A 23022-nucleotide genomic window follows, 5' to 3' on the forward strand; every position below is an offset into this window, starting at 1 on the left:
GTCCAAGCGTTGCAGATGTTAGGAAACGTCGATGAAAAGACAACAATGTCATCAAGGTAACTTAAGCAAGTCTTTCATTTTCTGCCACGCCGCACGGTGCCAATCATGCGCTCAAAAGTTGCGGGTGCATTGCATATAGCAAACGGCATAACATTGAATTCGTATAGGCCGTTCGTTGTTGCAGACGCAGATTTTCTTTTCTTCTTCGTGCATGGGGATACGCCAGTTGCCGGAGCGCAAGTCGAGGCTCTAAAAGAGTTCAGTACCTTGTAAGGAATCGAGGGCGTCGTCTATGCGTGGCATGGGGTATACGTCCTTCCTAGTGACCCTATTGAGTGCTCGGTAATCGACGCCTAATTGTACTGAACCTTCTTTTTTACGCACCAAAACGACGGGAGACGACCAAGGACTGGTTGAGAGTCCGATTATCTCCCGTTGCAGCGTATCGTCTAGGTTTTCCTCAATTATTTTTCGTTCGGCTGGAGAAACGCGGTACGGAAGGCGGTGCACAATGGATGTTCCGTCAGTCTGAATACGATGCGCTGTAGCGTTTTCTGGCCCAGGGCAGATGAATAAACGTCAAAAGAGTTTGCATGCTTCTACAACACATCAAGCAGCTGCTGCTTCTGTGAGTCCGTGAAGTCTTTTTCGATGGCTGCTGTAAAGGCCGAAGATACAGCATGATCAGCAGGATGACCTTTAGAGGAGGCAGGGGTAAGAGGCCTGACGCACAAAGGCTCCAAATCGGGAACGCAGGTGACAGTCGTGCCCCGCAGCAGTAAAATTTTATCTTGTGTGGTGTTCGTAGCAGCGAATACAGCTGACTCATTGTTGAAGCGAGCGACACCTGATGCGAGAGCTATGCCTTTATTTAGGCAACAGGGCGACGGAGTGGCCGAAATGTCACCAGAGTCGATGTCGTTGGCCAAAACTGAGACTAATTAATGTTCGTGCGGTGGTAGCCCGATGTCTACAGCAGCGATGAGTCGAAGTGGCCTGTAGGTTTTGTCACTGAGCAAGTGGTCTGTGTCAGTAAGATGGACGACACATTGTGCACAACAAATAGCCGCGGAAGCAGTGGAAAAAAAGTCTCAGCCAAAAATGAGTTGGTGGGAGCACGGGGATAGCACAACAAATTCTATATGGTGAAGATTGTCGTCTATTAGCACACGGGCAGTACAGAGAGCAGAAGGGTGAATCGTTGTTCTTTGGGCTGTAACCAGTGTTGGTCCATCATACGCGTCATGACGTTTCGAAGACTGGAACAAAAATAAGCACGAATAATAGGAAACGCAGCTCTAGTGTCCACCAATGCATCAACGTCCACTCCCTCAACTACGACTGAAATGATATTGTAAAGGTGCGCTGGAGGTTTTGGAGTCCCGTGTTGGAACGCAGTTTGCCATCCAAAAACTGCGTCGCTTAGTTTTCCGGATGACGTTCAGATGCGAGGGAAGCAGGCTAAAGCGGAAAAGAGAAGCTGCAATAGGGTGACGGTGAACGGCGTCGGGTTTATAGATGACTACTGCGAAATTAACCCGATGCTGGCAGAGATGGAGACCGACACGGCAGTGACGAATAATGGCGGCCCTGTTACGAGGCTCCTGCGGTACAGTCCCGTTGTGTCGTACCCTCAACGCTCATCTTGCTGGCGCTTGCTGCAAAAGCGTGAAATGTGACCATGATAGTCGCAATAATAGCGTGTGGGGCGAGTAGATCGAAGAGGAGGATAGTTGCTTGCGTTAACTGCACTAGGAGAAAGAGCAGTGAGAGGGACAGATGATGGCTCAGGCGGTGGTGATAGAAAGTTTGTGGGAGGTGCGGCAGCAACCGACTCGTACGTTCGTGACGGTGACATCAAGCTGACGGTGCTGATTGCGCGGCGATGGCATGCGAGAACGATGGGAGAGTATGAGCGACAGTGGGCTGCAGGTGGGCCATGTGGGTCATGGCCATGAGCTCCTCCCTGATAACATGCCGCAATGACGTTGAAGAAGACTGAATGGGACACACTGAAGGTAGTGTGAATTCCATTGATTTGAATTCGCGTATAATCGCCCTTATCGTGTCTCGAAGGTTTGGATCCGCCGTAATACGGACCGCGTCACTGTCCGGTTGTAGGCGCATAGACTCAAGTTCTTCGAGGTGCTGACAGGTTGTCGCAACGTCAGCAACTGTAGCAAGATTCTGGATTGCAAGGGCATTAAATTCGACGGGTACAATCCCCTTAAGAAGCAGGTGTACCTTGTCTGACTCTGTCAGTGGTGTGCCCACCTGGCGGCAAAGTGAAAGAACATCCTCGATTTAGGATATATATGGCTACCCGATGTGTTGTTTCCAAGCCGCGAAAGCTTTCTTTGCGAGAGCCGAACGAAGAGCCGGTGTGCCAAAAACACGGCGAAGCCGATCTTTGAAGGCTGACCAATCGGGAATGTCTATGAAGTGGTTGAAGAACCACGTCTTCGCGACACCCGTGAGGTAGAATGAGACGTTAGCGAGTGTGTAGGTGTTCTTCCACCGGTTAGCAGCGCCGACACGTTCGAAATCATCCAGCCATTCCTCCACATCTTTCTCGCGCATACTAGCGAAAAGATGGGGCTCACGCTTTAGGCTGCTATGGACGTGAGAACGTGCGACACGGTGTGGCTGAGTGGGCACAACTGCAGCACCGACCTGATCTTGGAGCGACATACTTCCGTACACCTGACCCAAGCGATAACCTGAACGTAGCTCCAGGGGGTACAGTGGTCGATAGGACGACGGAGGATCTAACAGCACCCTCCAACACGTATGAAGTTTTGGTTTGAAAGACCTTTATTAGGCCTGAGAAACCGGCAGCCGACCAGCTACAATGAACGAACCAAGATCATGGTGCTACGCGACAACGATGAGGATGCATGAGCAACAGATGGAGATAATGTACAGATGAAGAGAATGAGTGTACTAAATGCCCACTATATAAATATATATATATATATATATATATATATATATATATATATATATATATATATATATATATTGCAGTGAAGAGGAATGTCCACTACTGCAGTGACATCGGCATGTTGGCGCGAGGCACGAGCTAGGACTTCCTAGTTGCTGCTGCGACGACGTCTGTATACCCGGCCAGCTCTTGCTGCTTCTGTCCCGACGCTGCTACCGCTTTTCGCCTTGCATTGAATTATATTTTGGTGGAGGCTGCTGTGGTTTTCTCCGACCCTGGAATTGCATAGACGAAAGCTGCCGTCCGTCATGCCTGACGACGCTGTCTCCCCCCCCCCCGGGCGTCGCCACCCAGAGCCTCTCCCGGCGCCCAGTTCCTGCGATAACCCGACATCTTCAGGGGCAGAGACGAGAAAGTCGTTGAGGATTGCCTGAAGTTCAACGAACGAGCCAGCACTTCCAACAACAGGAATGAGACGTTTTATTTAACGGATGTCGCCACGCTGTAGTACAGAAACCACGAGGCGGACATTTCTACTTGGACGGCCTTCAAGACCTGCATCGCAATTGTTTTTGGACGCCCTGTGGTGCACAAACTTCGCGCAGAATAACGCCTATGAAGTCAGTCCCAACAAACTGGTGGGGCATTCACCAGCGACATTGAGGACATCATCGACCTCGGCCGGTGTGTTGACCCGATGATGGTGGAGACTGACAAGGTACGACACATTATAAAAGGCATTTCCGACAACGCCCTTCAAGTGCTCCTCTCGAAAAATCCTGCCACTGTCTCGGAGCTCATCGAGCTGTGTCAAAGTTTCGATGAGCTACGACGATAGCGTCTTCTCAACATTACGCCATAATGTGCCGGATGACATCCTTTAAAGCCTAATAACCACCTCTGACCTTCAGTCGCTCCTATCGCAGATCAAGGAGTTTGTTCACGCTGAGGTCGCTCGTCAGCCGTCGCTGCTATGAACAGCCAGCCAACCACCATCACATCTGCCAGCAAGCGTTCGTGAGGTCATCCAGGAGCAAGTTTGCGTGGCTCTGCCTTCTGCCCACGACACTTAGCCGTTGCCACCCCCTGTGGCCTGTGCCGATGTGAATGCACCATTAAACTATGCTGAGGTTGCCGCAAGGCCAGCTGTTCAAACTTTTAGACCACTACTATCAGCTGTGCCTACTCCTTGGTTCGCTCAGCCGAGGTTCCTCCAGTGTAGTGAACAACGTCGTACACTCGACAATCGGCCAAAATGGTTTGCATGCGGCCTGCCTGGCCAAATAGCGTGATACTTCCGTCGGCGTGTCCCTGCCTACCACCAGAACTACCACCAGAGCTTCGATCCTGCCCTTTACGTGCCACCGCGCTTTTTGTTCGCAGGATCTCAGCACGCCGACCAGATGTCATCGTACGCCGACCACCACCCTCCTGTTAGCCGTCGCTCGCCATCGCCTCGACGCCAGTCGCATTCGCCGATGCGTCGTCGTCCTTCTTCGCCGGAGTGGGAAAACTAAATGCCGCAGTTCCAGAGGCAGAAACTGCGTCACCCGCGAAACGAACGCCAACGCCTCTCTCTTCACCGACGAATGTTCTGGCCGTATATGTGGACGTCACTGCTGCACTCGCCCTTGTCGACACTGGTGCCGCAGTTTCAGTGATCAGTGCCAGACTCTGCCGTTGGCTCAAAAACGTTATGACGCCACTAGCAAGTATATCGCTTCGTAAAGCAAGCGCTGAGAACGTGACGGCGGCTGCTGCCTGTACTGCTCCCATTGAGATTGACAGCCTCTTTTATGTCGTCGAATTGCTAGCGTTAGATTTCTGCTCCCATGCCCTCATTTTGGGTAGGTAATTGCTCTTCGCTAATAAGGCCGCCATTGACTGCTCTCGCACTAAGGTGGCATTTGAAGTGTTTAGCGACGCTCCTTTGTATGACACTCTTGAAACCAGTAACAACCTATTTCTTGCTGAAGACGTTACCATACCACCGCACTCTTTTGACTTGGCACTGGTGTCTTGCAACGCGCTCGCCTAGTCGAGTGCCCGTTTCACGCCATCTGCCATTTCCGTTCGTCGCAAGTGTTCGCCGCTACCCCATGCCCTTTTGGAACTTCATGACAGCGTCAGTACATTCATCATCTCAAATCTGCTGTCATGTCCTGTAACACTACTTCGGGGCGAGTGCTTCAGCAGTGTTAACAGCCTCGACCCTTCTGCAATTATGGACATGTCGACGGTTTCTTTCGCCGAACACAAAGTCGCTGAATTGACCTGTGCCTCTTCGCCGCAGACTACTAGACCTGACATACTGAGCAGCTCCATCACCGACACGTTAACCGTTTCGCAACGTGCTCAGCTTCTATGACTCCTAAAAAAGTTTCGTTCTTCCTTTGACTGCCAGCTTAGTCCCCTCGGCTGCACGTCAGCTATGTCACCGCATCAACACGGGCACCAATGCATCACTGCGTCAAAGACCCTATCGCGTGTCCGCGACAGAGCACCAGGTTATCGCTGACCATGTACTTGACATGCTCAAGTATGGCGTCATCCAGCCTTTGAATAGCTGCTGGGACTCTCCAGTCGTTCTCGTTATGAAGAAGGACGGGTAGATTCGCTTCTGTGTTGACTACCGTCCTCCTAACAAAATAACTCAAAAGGACGTTTACTCTTTACCGAGAATCGAGGATGGCCTTGACTGCCTCTAAGGTGCGGAGTTCTTCTATGAACGTTGTCGTGGTTAGGTTCGTCACGTAGCAAGGCGTGTGACGCGAGGAAGATGGGGACAGTGCGGAAAACAAAATTCAGTTATATTGGACGAGGGAAAAAGCCACTGCAGATACAGTACTAGACGTCGTACACGCACGTGGTTCACAAACAAAAGAAAACAGTAAACAGTCTCACAGTTTGTGCCTGAACCCGTGGCCTTGAAGTGGGGCCCGTTGCGTGCTCGGATGCAGTCATCGCTAGGGTCAAAACAAACGCCTTAAGCTATCCGTTGATAAACTTTGCATAGACACTAACACCTACGTTTTCGATCACTCTTGCAACGCAGTTGTGCTGTATACGAAATAGCTAGAGGCTAACACGAGCACGCGTAAGTGGAGTCAGTTGAAGGCGCCATCTTTACCTGTGTCTTTTACTAACATTAGAAGCCTACTTCCCAAGAGGGATGAGTTGTGTTCCTACTTAGAAGATAGCGATGCTGACATATTAATACTCACGGAGACTTGGCTCTATCCCGACGTGACGAACGAGGAACTGTTCCCAGATAAAGACAATTATAACATATATCGACGTGACCGTGCCATTAGAAAAAGAGGAGGCGTCTTGATACCAGTACAAAAAGACAGTGTGATCAGTTTCCTTTGATACTAACCCCTCTACAGAGATAAATTTGACAGCATGCGTTACAACCTATGCGAAAGTACTTATAGGAACATCCAGCGGATGTTCCTATAGCGGATGTTCCTTATCGTCCAGCGGATGCCCATTCCTCTTTCCCCAAAGATCTAAGTGACATCATATAACGAGCTACGCAACTCTATCCAGCTGACATTATATACCTTATTGGCGGTTTCAACTACCCGCTCATTGATTGGTCAACCATGATTACCACATGTCACGCCTCATTAAATTTTTTCGTAGTAACAGTCGACTTAAACTTATCACACGTTGTTCACTAATGTACCCGTGGTACTAACATACTTGACCTTGCTGTCACTAATGCACCAGAAGCCACTGGAGCAATTTTTCACATAAGAGGATTTACCAACCACAATTTAGCTCCGAGTCTTAACTTTCCAGTCAACCTACCTGTAAATTTTACAGGCTCAGTGAGAAAAAGAATCCGGGATTATAACCGTGCTAACTTTCATCAATTCAGAATGGAGCTAGAATATTTTTATCGGGAAGAATTTTGCCGTCGTTTGTCTCACGAACAGGGAACGAAAACTGCATTCTTTTCAAAGAAAAAAAAAATAGAGTTAGTTGACCAGCTTGTGCCGCTGATCTCTTCATCCAACGATAAAACTAACCGTTGGTTTGCTAAACATCATTGAACATTATAAATAAAAAGGAACGTTTCTATGACACCGCAAAACGCATTGGTTCTGTGTCCTGCTGAGATAAATACAAGGTCTGCTTACAAGAATATTGTAAAGCCTTAGACACAGCTAAGAAGAAATAGTATTTGCAGGACTTGCCGTCACTTCTCAAAAATAGCCCCCAAAATTTCTGGGAAATAATTTTACCCTACAAGAAGTCTCCTAATTACATTACAGTACACGATAATGAACTAACGCCGCTGTTTGATGAAGCTTCCGCTATTGCTTTCAATGGGTACTTCGCCTCTGTTTTTACACAGAAAGATTGTTCTAATGTGCCATTTCTTCCAGATTACCCTTTCGCTTTAATGACCCCAATCATTGTTACTGCCGAAGGTATAGCACAACTTATCACAAATCTTGAGGTTTCTACTTCATCAGGCATTGATAACATTACCTCTAAAACACTGAAGAACACCACAAATATTTCGAGGCGCTTCCTCTGTCTCCTAATTTACCAGTCGCTATCATCAAGTGAGCTGTTCAGAGATTGGAAGATTGGTAAGGTTATTCCCGTATATAAGTCCGGTGACAGGCACTCACCCCAATTTATCGACACATTTCACTTACATGCATATCCTGCAAACTACTTGAACATATCGTGGCTTCTCGTATCTACGATCACCTTGAATCAAACAACTTCTTCTTTTCTAATCAGCATGGCTCTAGAAAAGGCTACTCATGTGACACCCAGTTCTTCGAATTCACGTCTGAACTTCATTTTATTATGAACGCTAACGAACAAACCGATTGCTTCTTTCTTGATTTTGCCAAGGCATTTGATACTGTATCTCAATGTTGTTTAATTTCTAAACTCGCTGCACTCCGTATTGGTTCATTAATCCTGTCTGGGCTACGAATTTTCCTCTCTTCGCGTGAGCAACTTAGGATGATCAATGACATTTCATCTAACCTTTGCGACGTCACATCCGGTGTTCCCCAAGGCAGTGTTATAGGTCCGTTACTTTTTCTAATATACAATAATGATTCGACCGATAACCTTTCATCCACAGCTTGGTTGTTCGCCGATTATTGCGCAAATATACCGCAACTATCAATGTTTTAATGATCAATCCGCTCTCAAAAGTTACCTTGACCTAACCTTCCGGTGGTGCGAAATTGGCGGATGTCCCTTTACGCCTCTAAATGCAAGTTAATCTCATTCACCCGAATGCATGCCAATTCAGCATTTCACTATAAGAAGAATAACACCGTCGTTTCAGCTATACCACTTTACAAATATTTAGGCGTTAACCTTACATTAGATCTATCCTGGACTACGCATGTAGCAGCTGTGTGATCGAAAGCCTCTCGATCTCTCGGATATCTCCGCAGAAACTTGCGCAACGCTCCTTCTAACGTACGCGCATTATCATTTAATACTTATGTTTGCCCACAGCTAGAGTAAGCATCATCTACATGGTCACCATATCAAGATTACCTGGTACGTATGTTGGAAGCCATCCACAATAGGGCAGCAAGATTCATCTCTGGAAACAACGACTAGCATTCAAGCATTACCCTAATAAAACGAGACCTTGCATTTCAGTCACGGAAATACGCCGCAACATTGCTCTTTTATGTCTGTTGCATAGGTGCATTTATAGTAACGAAATTCACTGTTTGCCACTTTACTCTCCGACGCGCACTTTCCAGCGCATTCACAATGCACGTAGTTTCATGGGCATTCATGGTCACCCGCAGGCATTTAACCTATCATCACTACCTAGAGCCATTGTATATTGGAAGAATCTTCCGAATCATGATGTATTCATTTCTAACCGTGAAACTTTTTGTGATAGCCTAATTTCGTTGCGCTGGAATATTGTAAAACGCTGTTGCACCTTGATTTTTGTAATCTTTTTATAAATATTTTTGTCTGCTTTTCTCCTTTATTGTTAATTTGTTTGTATACTGATGCCCCCCTTACTCAATGCCCTTCAGTGGGCCTGTATGGTATTTTCAGTAAATAATGAATAAATATATTTTGCATGTGCGTCTTTTACTAGAAAAGACATACATAAGTAATTTCAAGGACCGTAGCGCTTATCACACTGCGCTGACCATGCAACGCTTGAACGGATCGAGGAGTGTTTCCAACGCTTTGCTAAGACGAGACGAGACGGTGGTGGCACCTACCCGCCACCTTGCGTTTTACACCTTATCACCTCTGAGACGGGCGCGCACGACCGTCTCAGGGCCACGTGCTTCGAGACCAAGTACTTCGAGAGTACCTCGAGCTGCACGCTCCAGGCACTCTAACGCAGCGCTTCGGCAATACCATTCACCGATTTTCTTGCGCATAACATCAAATAAATCTTTTGTTCAGTCTCCCCAGACGCAATACTATCGTCTTTTGATGACATTTGCCGATTACATGCAGATACTGAGCCATTTTTTTAATCTAGCGACTGCCTCTGCGTCGGCTTCTTTCGCGGCATTTCGTTCAGTCATACGAGCGTCACGTGCCTCATTTTCGAGTGTGCGTTCTTGGTCCATCCAGTTTTTTTTGTGCTGAGCCACTTAACCCCAATTCCTTTCCGATTGCGGTCAGCTTTTCTGCCACGGTCATCGACCGTCACAAACAAAAATGCGATGTGATGCTCTTCTTAGATGTAACAAGAGTAGTCCTGTCTCGTGGACGCCAGATATGTCGTGGTTAGGTTCGTCACTTAGCAAGGCATTTGACATGAGGAAGATGGAGACAGTGCGGAAAAAAAAATACAGCTATATTGAACAAGGAAAGAAACCACTGCAAATACAGTACTAGACGTCGTACACGCACGCAGTTCCCACATGAAAGAAAAGAGTAAACAGTCTCACAGTGTATCCCGTAGCTCGGTGCCTTGAAGTGGGGCCCTTTGCGTGCTCGGATGCAGTAGTCGCTTGGGTACACAGGTCAGCATGCCGTGGTAGAGGCCATCGCCAGCTCTAGGCGTAGCCGCACACTGACAGCGACGTCGGCTCGCTGGACGTGGTCAGCAGCTCCGGTATTTCGAGGGGATTTTGCAGTACCGGTGATGTCCGCAGGACCACTTACCCAGAACTCGTGCCTGGCCACGCTGACACGCCATGCCCCGAAGATGTCAATGGCTCGAGGACAGGAACCCAGCCTTTTGAACCTCGCGCGTACTTGCGACTTTGCCCTAGGCTCCCTTGCGTAGTCTCGTCGGCGTCCGAACAGCTTCGTTCTGCGCGAGCGCCTTCTCTTTTTTTTTCCAATAAACGTGCTGCCATTTTTGTCATCTTCCCGGTGATGTGGCGCTGTCGTCTGCTATGCTCGCATTTTCCAATCACAACGTACATCACAACATAAGAAGTGGCTACTGGCAAATCCCTATGGCGCCTAATGATCAGCCTAAAACGGCTTTTGTCACACCTGATGGCCTTTACGATTTCCGCGTCATGCCTTTCGGTCATCGTTACGCGCCCACAACATTTGAGCGGATGATGGACAATATTTTGCGTGGCCTGAAGTGGAAAACATGCCTGTGTTACTTAGATGACGTGATTATATTTTCGCCTCATTTTCCCACGCATCTCCATAGGCTAGATGAAGTGTTACAGTGCCTAACTGACGCCGGTCTTCAGCTCAACCTGAAAAAAAATGCCTCTTCGGCGCCAGTCTGCTCACGATCCTTGGCCATGTTGTCTCTAAAGATGATATTTTTCCTGACAATGCCAAGCTTCAGGCAGTTTCATAGTTCCCTGAACCTGCACTTCTGAAAGATCAGCGCAGCTTCCTCGGCCACTCCTTGTATTTCCGCCACTTTATTCAGAATTTTGCGATGATCACCACCCCTTGACTGAACATCTACGGAATGACTCGAAACGTTACGCTTGGTCTCCAGCCTGTGACGATGCCTTCAAAAAGTTGTGCCACCTGTTAAGCTCACCGGCAATGTTGCGTCACTTCAACCCGATTGCTCCGATTGAGGCACACACCGGTGCCAGCGGTGTTCGACTCGGCGCCGTGCTCGCGCCGCGCAAATGGGGATTCCAGGAGTAGGTAGTCGCATACGCAAGCCGTACCCTCACCAAAGCGGAGAATAATTATTGTGTGACAGAGGAGTGTGTGGCAATTATTTGGGCTCTAGGTAAATTTAGACCGTACCTATATGGTCACCATTTTGACGTAGTCGCCGATCAGCATGTACTTTGTTGGTTATCTACGTTTAAGGACCCCTCCGGCCGTTTAGCTCGCTGGGCTTTGCGGTTGCAAGAGTTTGACATACGTGGTGTCTGCAGGTCTGGCCGACGTCACACTGATGCCAACGCCCTATCGCGTTTAAATGTATCATCGGAAAGCTCTGCCTGTCTTTGTGCCGCAGACGAAACGGTTGTGTTTCCAGCAAAATGCGACATGGCGTCTGAGCAACGTAAAGATGACTGGATCAGCGCTTGTCTGCGATTAATTGCAGACCCGTCAACTTCTCTATCTTCTGGAACATTGCGCTGTCAAGCCGTTCACTTTCAGATCCGCAATGACGTACTCCATCGCAGGAATTACAAGTCTGACGGCCGAAAGGGGTTACTGGTCATACCTCGCCATCTTCGTGCTGCATTATGTTCAGCTTTCAACGCTGATCCTCAGTGCGCACATGCGGGCATCTTGAAAAGATACGCTCAGCTTTCTTCCCAGTTTTGTCGATGAGGTATGTACACCTTTTTGCGCAAGTACATTCAGACATGCCTGCAGTGCCAAGGACGGAAAGCTCTACCTCATCACACCACTAGTCCGGTCCAACCAATTCCTCGCCTAGCCAGGCCTTTCGACCGCATTGAAATTGATCTGTATGGGCCTCTTCCGTTCACGGCTTCTGGAAACCCTTGAATTGTTGTCGCTGTGACTACTTCACGCGATACGCAGACACAGCCGCTTTGCCTGCTGTCATATCACGTGACGTATCATCTTTTCTCTTGCAGAACTTCATTCTCCGTCACGGCGCACCACGTGACCTTTTCAGCTACAGAGGACGTGTGTTTCTCTCCGAAGCCGTCAACGCACTCCTTGGCAAATGCCATATCATTCACCGGACTACACACCACCTACCATTTCCGAACGAATGGCTTGATGGAAAGATTCAACCGTACCCTTGGCGACATGATATCTAAGAATGTTGCCTCAGACCACTATAATCGGGACCTCAATCTGCCTTTTGTGACATGCGCATACAATACTGCTTCACAGGCGACTACAGGCTTTTCGCCATTTTTCTTCTCATATAGCCTAGACCCTTCTACCACAATAAATGCCATTCTGCCCTACCACACCGATTCCTCCGAGTCTACGCCCAACTATGAAGCTGCTCGCCGCACCGAGGAATGACGTAAGCTCGCCCAGTCGTTCACAACCATCGACCGATGGATACAAAAACCATGGCGTGACGATAACCACCCGTACCCTAACTTTCTTCTGGGCACACTTGTGTGGCTTTGGGTTCTGGCTGTTCCTACAGGCCTTTCTTCGAAATAAGTTTCAAAATACCAGGGACCCTACTACGTTGTCTCGCAGACTTCACCTGTTAACTACATCTTCAAACCCGTTACGGGTCGATAGATCAGCGCCTTCAGGGTCGTGAAACCATTCACGTACAGCGGTTTAAACAGTATTGCGTTCCGCTCGTACTTTGTTCTCCGTGACTCGCCAGGATGGCGCTTTTTCCGACGGGGGACGATATGTAGTGAAGAGGAATGCCCACTGCTGCGTCGACATCGACACGTTGGCGCGAGCTAGGACTGCCTAGTTGCTGCTGCGACGTCGCCCATACATACGTATATATATATATATATATATATATATATATATATATATATATATATATATATATATATATATATATATATATATATATATATGACGCTATGATGAATGGGTGACGTGGCCTGGCTTATACACCATGTTTATTCCATTGCACTTCTTTATCCTCTGATTCTACAAACCATCCATTTTATCATACGTCACATGATTCCCCCTCCCCCCGGAAGAAGTCGCGTCAGAAAATCAACAAAACAAGAAAAATGCAGAGCGTTAAAGCGAAAATTGTCAAAATGCACTGTAGTTCCAGTTGAGAAGGGAGTTCCTTAACTTGAACGAAAAATCCACAGCAGAGGGAAGCAGTCCGGTCATGTCTAAGAGAACTCTGGTGGACGAGGCTGGCTGTTGCATCCTGGGTGGCATAACCACACCCTGCAGATCTGCACTGGTGATGACATGGGTAGAGTTCTTGTGAGGAATGGGCTAGGTTGGGAGTTCCTGTAGCATTTTAAGTTTGGATGTCGAAAACGTTGAATTGTGTTTCGTGGTGGGAACAGACGGTGTGCTTTCAGTTCGCGTGTGTGATGGTCGCAGCTGATGGAATTGTGTCTTGGTCTCTGCGTTGTACAGATGTTGCCTTCTTGTCTCTTTCGTCGTTTTCTGCGGTTTCGGAGCTGTAATTGTAGGCGCTGTCTTGATCTCTTGTGCCAAATGCATTTGTGGCGCCGATACTTTATGCATATATGCCTCACGTATTCAGTTTGCTTTAAGAGGCTTGTTTTGCGTCGTCATCTTGTTGGTATCGGTTGGAGCGTCTGGAATCCTTGGACTCGCTTTTGCTGGCGTTGCTGCTGTTGCATCAGAACGTGCTGAGGTGGGAGCGCTTCTGGAACATCATGCCCGTTTTCCTGATAACTTGATGTGTCCAGTCGGCAGCTGTTTCAATGCTTTTCAGGCAGCGAAGTTGCTAGGACTGATTTTCTTGGAGGAACATCAGAGGCGCCTTCGACAGCATTCATTAAGTAGGCTTCTGGCACCTGGCAACCTGTCAGTGTCGCTTCCGAGACTCCTGTGTTTGGGCTTTCATTAGGCTGCGCTCTCAATGGCGACGCCGCAACAGACGTGGTTTGGTCAAATTCCAGTTGGGAATGGCTGCATTTCTGTGCAACGAATGATGCGAGTTCTTCTGGCGCATGAACCTAACTGTAGGTCCCGGGCTTAACTGAGTATGCTGCGAGCTCCCCTGCTCTACTCCGACCATAGTGAACGTGTGAGACGTGAGGTGGGCGCTGTGGGCGACCGAAGATTCACGTGTTGGAAAAGTAGGAGGTGTTTTCATGCGTGAAGACAGCTTTTGACTGTGACGACTGAGCGCGGCTGTCTGTGGATGGGGGGGGTTATAAGAGAATCTTCGTCGTAGTCGTCATTGTACCCTTTAAACCAAGCGATCATTTCTTGTTTGATCTTTTCCCATGACTCGTCGTTTTGAAATATGTGGATGAGGTATAATTTGAAAGCCACACCGCAGATGTAATCAGTAAAGTTGATGATCATCTCCCGTTCCGATCATGATGCAGTGGTAGCGTGGAGCTCGAACAGGTTGAACCAGTCCTGTACAGGTCCATTATCCACTGCTCCGGTGTACTTGGGATGGGAAGGTCAGTCGATGGTTCTTTCATGGTGCTGGTCGCTGTGTGCAGCCAGAAGATGATTCCGTAGTTGATGTATTGTCAGGGTGTCTTGTGGAGAACTGCGTCGATGATGAGACACTGATGAAGTGGCTGGGACGTCTTCATCCTGTCGTCTCGTGTGACGCTATGATGAATAGGTGACGTGGCCTGGCTCATGCATCATGTTTATTCCATTGCACTTCTTCCTCCTCTGCTTCTACAAACGATCCATTCCATCATACGTCATATATATATATATATATATATATATATATATATATATATATATATATATATATATATATATATATATATATATATATATATAAACATTACACCTTCCTAATACCTTCCCCTTTACTTTCCTTGGCATTATTGTCTGTTAGATCTCATTAAAATTGTGCAAAACAGGAAAAAAACGAGCCCTTAAGTATAAACTTCTTTCCAATATATTTATATATATATATATATATATATATATATATATATATATATATATATATATATATATACCTATTCCTCGTTTGCGGCGCCTGCATTTGCGATGGAGGTAGAAAGGTCGTAGGCCCGTGTGCTCAGATTTGGGTGCACCCATTTTGAAGAACCCAAGGTGGTCCGAATTTCCGGAGCCCTCCACTACGGCGTCTTTCATAATCATATGGTGGTATTGGGACGTTAAAGCCCACAAATCAATCATTCAATCAACCCTCTTCGCGTTGAAGCCCACGCTGCCTTCAGTGTAAATGAGCCAACGCTGAGAACCACCATGGCAGTCCGTCAAGGATGGCGGCCGTTTTTGCCTGTTGTAAGCAACCATAATCAACGTTGTCACAACCCTAAAACACGTAGGCTCCCCAAGCGATTGCGAAGTAATTCGCTTGTGAACTGGCATCACAACGAAATGTTCTCCGTGTCCAGATAAACGTGGTGTTGGTGTGGTTGAAGTCGTTCGGCGCAGGCAATTTCACAAATTGCTTTCAGTAGTTATGTTGAAAGAAACCATTGTGATGCCGAGGAATTTGGCCTGAGTGTAGAAGGTTGTCAAGACAACAAGAGTGACAGTGATGATGACCGATCAGCTGCTAACTCACAAGGAGCGAGTTGCACTTGACGTCTCCTCATGCGGTAGTGCCTTTAACTCTCTTAAGTCAAATTGATTGTACTGAAGCTATATTATTCTTCAGCGAGGTGACAATAAAAGCATTGTTCTCCTTGTAGATTGAATGTAACCCAGTTAAGTGGATGCGATGGAGTGCCGCATACCGCCAACACGCTCGAGATCAACAAGCGTAACGATATGGTTAGGACTATAATCAATGCCTCTCTGCTAACTTCTCCTGCCCTTCACTGGTACTTTCCGAACAACGCTGTTGTTCGACCAATTTTGCAATTTCGCCATCACGCAAATATATACACCTGTATATTTTTTTTTCGATACTGCTCTTTCAACTGCGTGATGCAACCTGCAACATTAGAGTGCATGGAATTGCTCACGGTTAGAGTCTGAGCATGGCTGTGACACAAGAGCTACTTTATGGGAGGTAAATGAGGGCGTTTGTTTAAGAAGCAACTCCATGTTGCTGACAACACAACTCGGCGTACAATGTTTGCGAACAAACGCCACGTTTGAGGCCCACTAAAGGCAACTATTATATTAGGTCAACATTTGTTGCTGAAATAGCGGCCCAGAAACCTCGTTGTGTTAATTTTGTGCAAATGAAGTGCTCATTTTAATTAAAACCACGTTTTAGTGCCCCGCGTCAAGTTTGTGGAATTCGTATCACCTCTTCAAGAAGCGAACCGATCAGGTCACTGTTGCCGTGCACAAAGATGCCCGGCTTTACTGTGTGGTCACCGACACTAGTAGACAGAACGAAAGCATCGGGAGCCACAGCAGCAACAAGAGTCATGCATCAATTCTTGCTATTGGCTCAAAGATGGCAGACGTGTCTTAGTTAAACCGCGCCCCGTTAGATGGCACGAGCTGTGCAGTGTAGCAACGGAAAATTTCGGACCAATTGCGCCATTTTTCATAGCAACACCCGGTGGTTCTTTTATCCATAAATCTAAAAGAAGCGAACAAGCAGAATTCTATTGCGTCTCTTAACGCACAGGTTCTTATTAGTGCAGCTAGATTGATTACTAGTGAATAAATATAGGCGGTTCGTTTGACGTCATCGGTATTATGAGAATGCCCTACTGCCGCGCATGTATTCTTGGTATTTACCTTAATTTCTAGGTAAGTATATAGGGCACTGCTATTGGTAATATTGTCGTTTTACATGTTGTCAAACATTCAGTTATCAGCCTGACGCAGTTGGTTATTTGTTTTTAGTGGCCCTTTGAACATTTAGTCCTGTGCTGCCACCATGGTGTGCTACTCGCTATCAGCCTACTACTGCGGCAAATCTCTCAGACAGGCTTGGTGCCAATTACCTCAGAGTGCCATTAAGTTGATACGTAAATTCTAGTTAACGCAGTTTTTTTCTATTGCTAGACAGGACAACGCACGGCATTTTTGATGCACGGTCGATTAGCTGACACCACCATCTTTCACACTGTGGTAAAAAAGTGTTGCCAACACTTAGCAATTCCTATCGTTTTCGAAAGTAATTTGGTCTGGTATGCATTCATTTACCAATGAAGAGATCATCTGGTGAAAGAGGCATGAGGCAACGTCCTTGCGTCTTAGTTTTTCCTATGGGAGTTCACGGGATGACAAGCCCCCCTCATTCAACTTCGTTTGCACGGCGCACCACCTATAGCACGTGGGATTTTCGAGTAGTAAGATATCCTTCACAGTGCTTCTGTTGTAGCTAACAAACAGTGCTCGAAAGCTGCTCAGCTTGGGCTCCCCGAAAGACGCGTCAGGTCACCTGCCGGCAGATACTGATATCAGTGTACTTTTTTTCAAGTTATGCAGAGTGCATGTATTTGACCATGTCGAAATTGAGTTTCGATACCATGCATTCGTACGCGGTCAACACCCTCAACATGTAAAAACTGGGCAAGTTTCTCGTTGCGGGAGATCTTATATGGACACTCTCGGCGGATTTCAGCCTTTGCCGTCACCGTCACGTCTAGAATGTACATGTATATTGTGACGCTGACTTTGTACTTCATCTTCATCCGTATTACAAAACCATTGAAGGGATAATCATCGTATTTCACGCGAGCTGGGTCTTTTTGGCTCGGGCGCCTGGATTAAAATTATAACCTGGTTACTGCCGTATATTATATATATATATATATATATATATATATATATATATATATATATATATATATATATATATATATATATATATATATACATCCAGTCCAGCTATCCCCCCAGCCACTTTGTAGGGTTTATATGTGAATTAAGCGTAGGAGTGCCCGTCAGTGCCACCAGTAGCCATGGCGGCAAGTGTGGCACACTCTTTTGGGCCTGTTTGGCATCATGTAGAACATGAACTTGTTACGAGTGGGCAGCTGACCAATAGTCCCTCGTACACAACCTAAAGGCACTAAGTCTGCCAGTACGAGACCCTCGTTAATGATTCAAAAAAAGAAGTATATATATATATATATATATATATATATATATATATATATATATATATATATATATATATATATATATATATATATATTGCAAACAATGCTTAAGCAGCCGACTGGTTATTCAAACCTGCGACCCATCTTTCTGCAGCACGCTGCGTTCACTAAATGTGACTTGGGCCTAGACGCGTCATAAAGTTTATAAATACAGAAACATCTGGTTTGAAAGAACAGCCTGGTCTTGAAAAGATAATTTGCTTGCAGTGTTCCAGCAGACATAAACGGGGTATAAAAACGAGTGACACAGAGGTGGCTAAAAATGCATTGCTCACCCAAGTGACGCCAACGAAAGCGTTATATCGATAACAGCTCCAAGACAGCAGCGTTCCCAGAGAGGTTTTGCTTTTCCTTCGGTATCAGTACGCTGCCGGCTATTGGCCCTGCGCTTCCTCTTGCGCCTCGTACAAGGAGAGGAATTCCCGGCCCGAACACTGCAATATTATTTTTTAGGCACTTGCCTTCCGTATGTAATGCCTAATGTGCACCTTAATCGGGGCCCGCAATCAGTAGTATTTCCTTCGTTTTATGCAACAGCTGTTGCGTTTTTTCGTCATGTCCAGTCGACTTGCCCTGAGGTAGATCTGTTAGACTATCCTATTGTTCTTTGTTGCTCCCGTTAGTTCCCCTGGCACGCCGCTCCCACTCTAGACGTGTGTCTTGGGAGCATGCTGATGGCATCGTTTCTACCTGGCCACCTCCGGGACTTCTTGTGGTGGCTGGGGTTGGGCGTCCCTCCTTCCCTTGACCGCCTCGAAAGGTGGAGAATGGTCCAGTCATCAACATGTCCGAACTGCTCCCTACGGGAAACAAATCAGCATGTTTTAAGACAATGCGTCGTTGCTCGTGTTTTCTGGGGGGCTGTGCATGGAGGATTTTGTGGCGTCGGAGTAAACCGCTTTATTTCTTCTTGACGTTGTTCTCTAGGGCGCTTTGCCTGCCTTCTGATTGTTGCTGGTGCCTACTGTCTTTGGCGTAACCGCTGTGAGGCTGTTGCAGCAGGTCGCCGCCACCGTGATCTCTTCCCGATTTTCGAACGACTGTACAAAGAAATACTATCTGTTTTGTCGGAGGAACTCTTCTTTCTGGGTGAGGAGGCATTCATTCGACACTGGTCCTGCCATTTTGTGTTCGTCTGTGAGAGACGTGTAAGGATTGTTCTCAGGCCTGCCTGGTATTGGTAGGGTAATCTTTGTTTAGTACTCAAACAAATGCCTTGTAAATACTGTGTAAATAACTGACATATAGATTTTTACATTTAATTTGTGTGTTCTTCGTTTACCATGAATTTTGCATATGTAGACATATTTTTCGTATCAATTCTTGTGTATTTGTGTATGTTGTGTTCCGTTTACACATGTAAACATATCTTTTTTAACAACTTTTGGTGTGTCTGTGGATGTCGTGTTCTGTCGCGATGTTCCGTTGGATTGCCATTGATGTTTACTCTCCGTGAGAATAAATTTCTCTAAACAATGGTTGAAAAATTCCTTGCGCGATTTAAAACAGCGCTTTTTCGACAAAATCAGAGCACATCGCTAGTCAGCGTGATCCGTGTATGACGTTATGATATTCATGCACAACAAAAGCACTGAAGAAAACTACTCGAAAATAAATACAGTTGTTGAGGAGAAAATGTAGTATGATAGTAGTTCGCTAACCTACGTAGCGACAGAGAACTTCGCCAAAATTATAGGTTTTAGCTATGGGCTAATTTTACTAATATTAAAAGCGCAACTACTCATATCGTTCATCCATGAATGTTATGTAGCGTAATCACCCTCACAGTAAACATTCAATATGGTTGATAACAAGCTTTGCGATGCTCAAATGTTGTTTACATTGCAGGAACAAGGTCCACGGTTGTGTAATTGACGGAAATGTTCATGAAGTATTCTTATTATATCAAACTGGCAAAAATATGTCAGAAAGCTGAGGCTTACTTCAGCGTTGTGAAGGAAGGGACACCACCATCTAGAGAAACAAACGAATGTGCCTCCTTTTTTGCCATCTCTTTCTTGGCACTGATTTGCTACGTGTGTATATCTGATGGAGAAAAGAAACTTGACGGATTTCGACTGTAGAAGATGCACACCTCACCAGACTTGACAAGCATGCAGCCGACAAAGCGCAGCAAAAAATGACGTAGAGTAAACGTGCGAATCTGCATAACAAGGTCCTACTCATACTAGGAAAACCCTTGTTGTTTTTCTTAAGGAATAGCTCAATGAACGCTTTGGTTTACGGAGTGGCAAAAACGAATCCTATTCACTGCGTGAGTAAGGACCAGTGTGTGATCTTACGCGGGGATCATGCAATGTCTCATCGTTTTTTCATTAACACGGTAGAATAATTGGACAGATCAAGAAGGACATCACTACCAGAACTGCCATTTTGTGCTCTGTTGATCCTCTCCGTTGGGGTCTTGACATCCGCTTTGCAGTTACACAGTCAATGGACATCCCGAGTCCCACGAGTTCTATAAGCCTCAAGTCCTCGAAATGTTGCGCGACGGCAACTACTTTAGATAATCAAGCAGGCACCATCTCGCTGCATTTAATATGTTTGTTGCATATCTCCTAAACACACCTATGGAGTCATGACGCCGATTTTCCGTAATGCGCGATGTGCATGTACTTACCCACTTTGAAGTAGTCGCTGAGTATCGCCAGATTCATGACCTTTTTGACGTGCGCGAAGCAAGCTTCGTCGGCCTTCCTTTCTCCGAGAAACTGAAGCGGATCAGTGAACTTGACCAGCTGCCTATAGATGCTCCAAATGACCAGGTATCGCAAACCGGCTTTGCCAACGTATTCGTTTTCAAAGAGCTCCTTGATAATGCTGGTACTGCGTTGGAAGTTCCAAATTGGGTGCGAACCCGCGTAGATGGCCTCGGTGTACTTGGAAAAATAATTGGCCCATTGCTCTGGAAAGAGAAGAATAAAAAATGATGAAAGAACATATTGTCACACAATTATTATATCGACGAAGCCATTTCTATGTATCTGCTATAAGCTGCGCATACTAAATTGTCTTTATGCTGACTATGATGGGTTGAAACAACAATATAATCGACAACCCATCACTGACGATGAGTAATATTTGTTGCACAAAGAAATACATGACACAAGAACTGCAAGATGAATATGAACCTTTGTATTACCAAGAAATTGAGTTTAGATCTCATAAGGGAGATAACACATAAAGAAAAGTGACAATCGTATGCAATACCAAACGCATATACTTTTAAGAACTACTTTGCCCGTGGTGAAAATCAGCATTATTGTTCTCAAGTGAAAGTTCTTCAGTTAAGATTTCACAGTGCCGGAAGCGTCTCGAAACGTCGAATCATCAAAAGTACGTAAACAACCCACACATAAATTTAGATATCTACTCTTGTATTTTTTAAAGAATACGCAAATCATATCGTTTTGCATGGGAGCAGCGTAAAAGAAGCAGTTTTTCTTATCCCGGAGCTTTGCTGAGCATAAAGAAACTGTACAAGACTTCCACACTTATTTACCGTGAAACATGCTGTGTACCGCACACTTATTTTGTACTGCGACTACCAGAGCAACCATTCGAACGTTTAAACATTTATTAATAATACCATAAACAAGAATATCGATTTGGTTGAGAGATAGTGACGTCGCAACGACCTGCAAACCGAGGTCTGTCTTACGTCCCAGGAAGATTTACACTCACAAAATACAGCGATTTCTACAATTTAGGTAGCATGCAGGGCGCAAGTTGGCAAGCCCACAGAACTGTGTTTATTCTTTCTGATAGTCATCATCGCGTTGGGACTGGCTTGTAGAAGCTTAGCAATAGAATATATATATTTATATATATATATATATATATATATATATATATATATATATATATATATATATATATATATATATATTGTGAGCGCTGGCTACGTACTTCATCTTCATCTGTATGACAAAACCATTGTACTGATCATCTTCGTATGTCACGCGGGCTGGGTCTCTTTGGCTCGTGCACCTGGATTAAAGAGATAACCTGGTTACTGCCGTACCGGACGTGGTCTCATAAGTGGTGGAGCGTGCTTTGGTTTCCACGTCCTCCTGCTCTACCCGTCAGCCCTGGAGCTCCGGTCTGGTCGACGCTTGTGCCCTCAAACAACAGCGATGGCATCACCCAACGCGTCCGCTGCTGCAACCTCCCCTTCTCAGCCACTTAGGCTTAACTACACCGTGAGTACCTCCCACCGAAACCCTCCGGTATTTTCAGCCTTCGCGGCGAAGACTTCGAAGAATGGCTGGACAGTTATGACCAAACCAGCGTGTGTAATTATTGGGACAAGGCGCACAAACTGCGCTGCGTTCCTTTTTACCTTGATGGCGTCGCTAAAACCTGGTATTACAACCACGAGAGCGATTTCTCCAATTGGTCGGCCTTCGCGGGGCATCTCCGTCAGGTATTTGGCACGTCTGCAGGATGCTCTGTGGTAGCGAAACAGAAGCTCGCAACCCGCATCCAGGGGGACGACGACTCATGTACGTCCTACATTGAAGATGTTCTTGCTCTCTGTCGCCGATCACAAAATGACATGACACAGGCAGAGCGCATCCGACACTTACTGAAAAGTATCAACTCTGTGGCCTTCAACGCTCTCGTTATCCAGAACACAACTACCGTCCGGGACGTCACCACCATATGCCAACGCCTGGACACGCTTTATACCATGCGCCTTCCACACGCCTCTTGCGACGCTCGCTTTACCGCACAGCATGAATTGGGAGCCCTTATCCGCACAATTGTCAGAGAGGAACTCCACGGTCTTATTTCAGGCAACCCAACTATTGCGTCTGTCCACCCACCTCCTCCCAGCCTGCGTGAGATAATCAAGGACGAACTGGCATCAATGACAAGTGCTACACATGCCCCGTCCCCTGTGCGCTTTCCGGTGCCTTC

At 46.3% G+C, this 23022-nt stretch overlaps 1 protein-coding gene across 1 annotated transcript in view; it reads right to left on the reverse strand.

Moving 5' to 3' along the window:
• LOC142803336 (neprilysin-1-like) overlaps positions 1-20942 on the reverse strand; it is a 61518-nt gene extending 40576 nt beyond the window's left edge. The window contains exon 1 of the mRNA XM_075888452.1: positions 20720-20942. Coding sequence (XP_075744567.1) covers positions 20720-20756 — 37 coding nt within the window. The 5' untranslated portion in view covers positions 20757-20942. The remainder of the gene's footprint in view (positions 1-20719) is intronic.
• Between the last annotated feature and the right edge of the window lie 2080 nt (positions 20943-23022).

The sequence above is a fragment of the Rhipicephalus microplus genome, chromosome 3 (genome assembly GCF_043290135.1).
Source record: "Rhipicephalus microplus isolate Deutch F79 chromosome 3, USDA_Rmic, whole genome shotgun sequence".
Classification (NCBI taxonomy): Eukaryota; Metazoa; Arthropoda; class Arachnida; order Ixodida; family Ixodidae; genus Rhipicephalus; species Rhipicephalus microplus.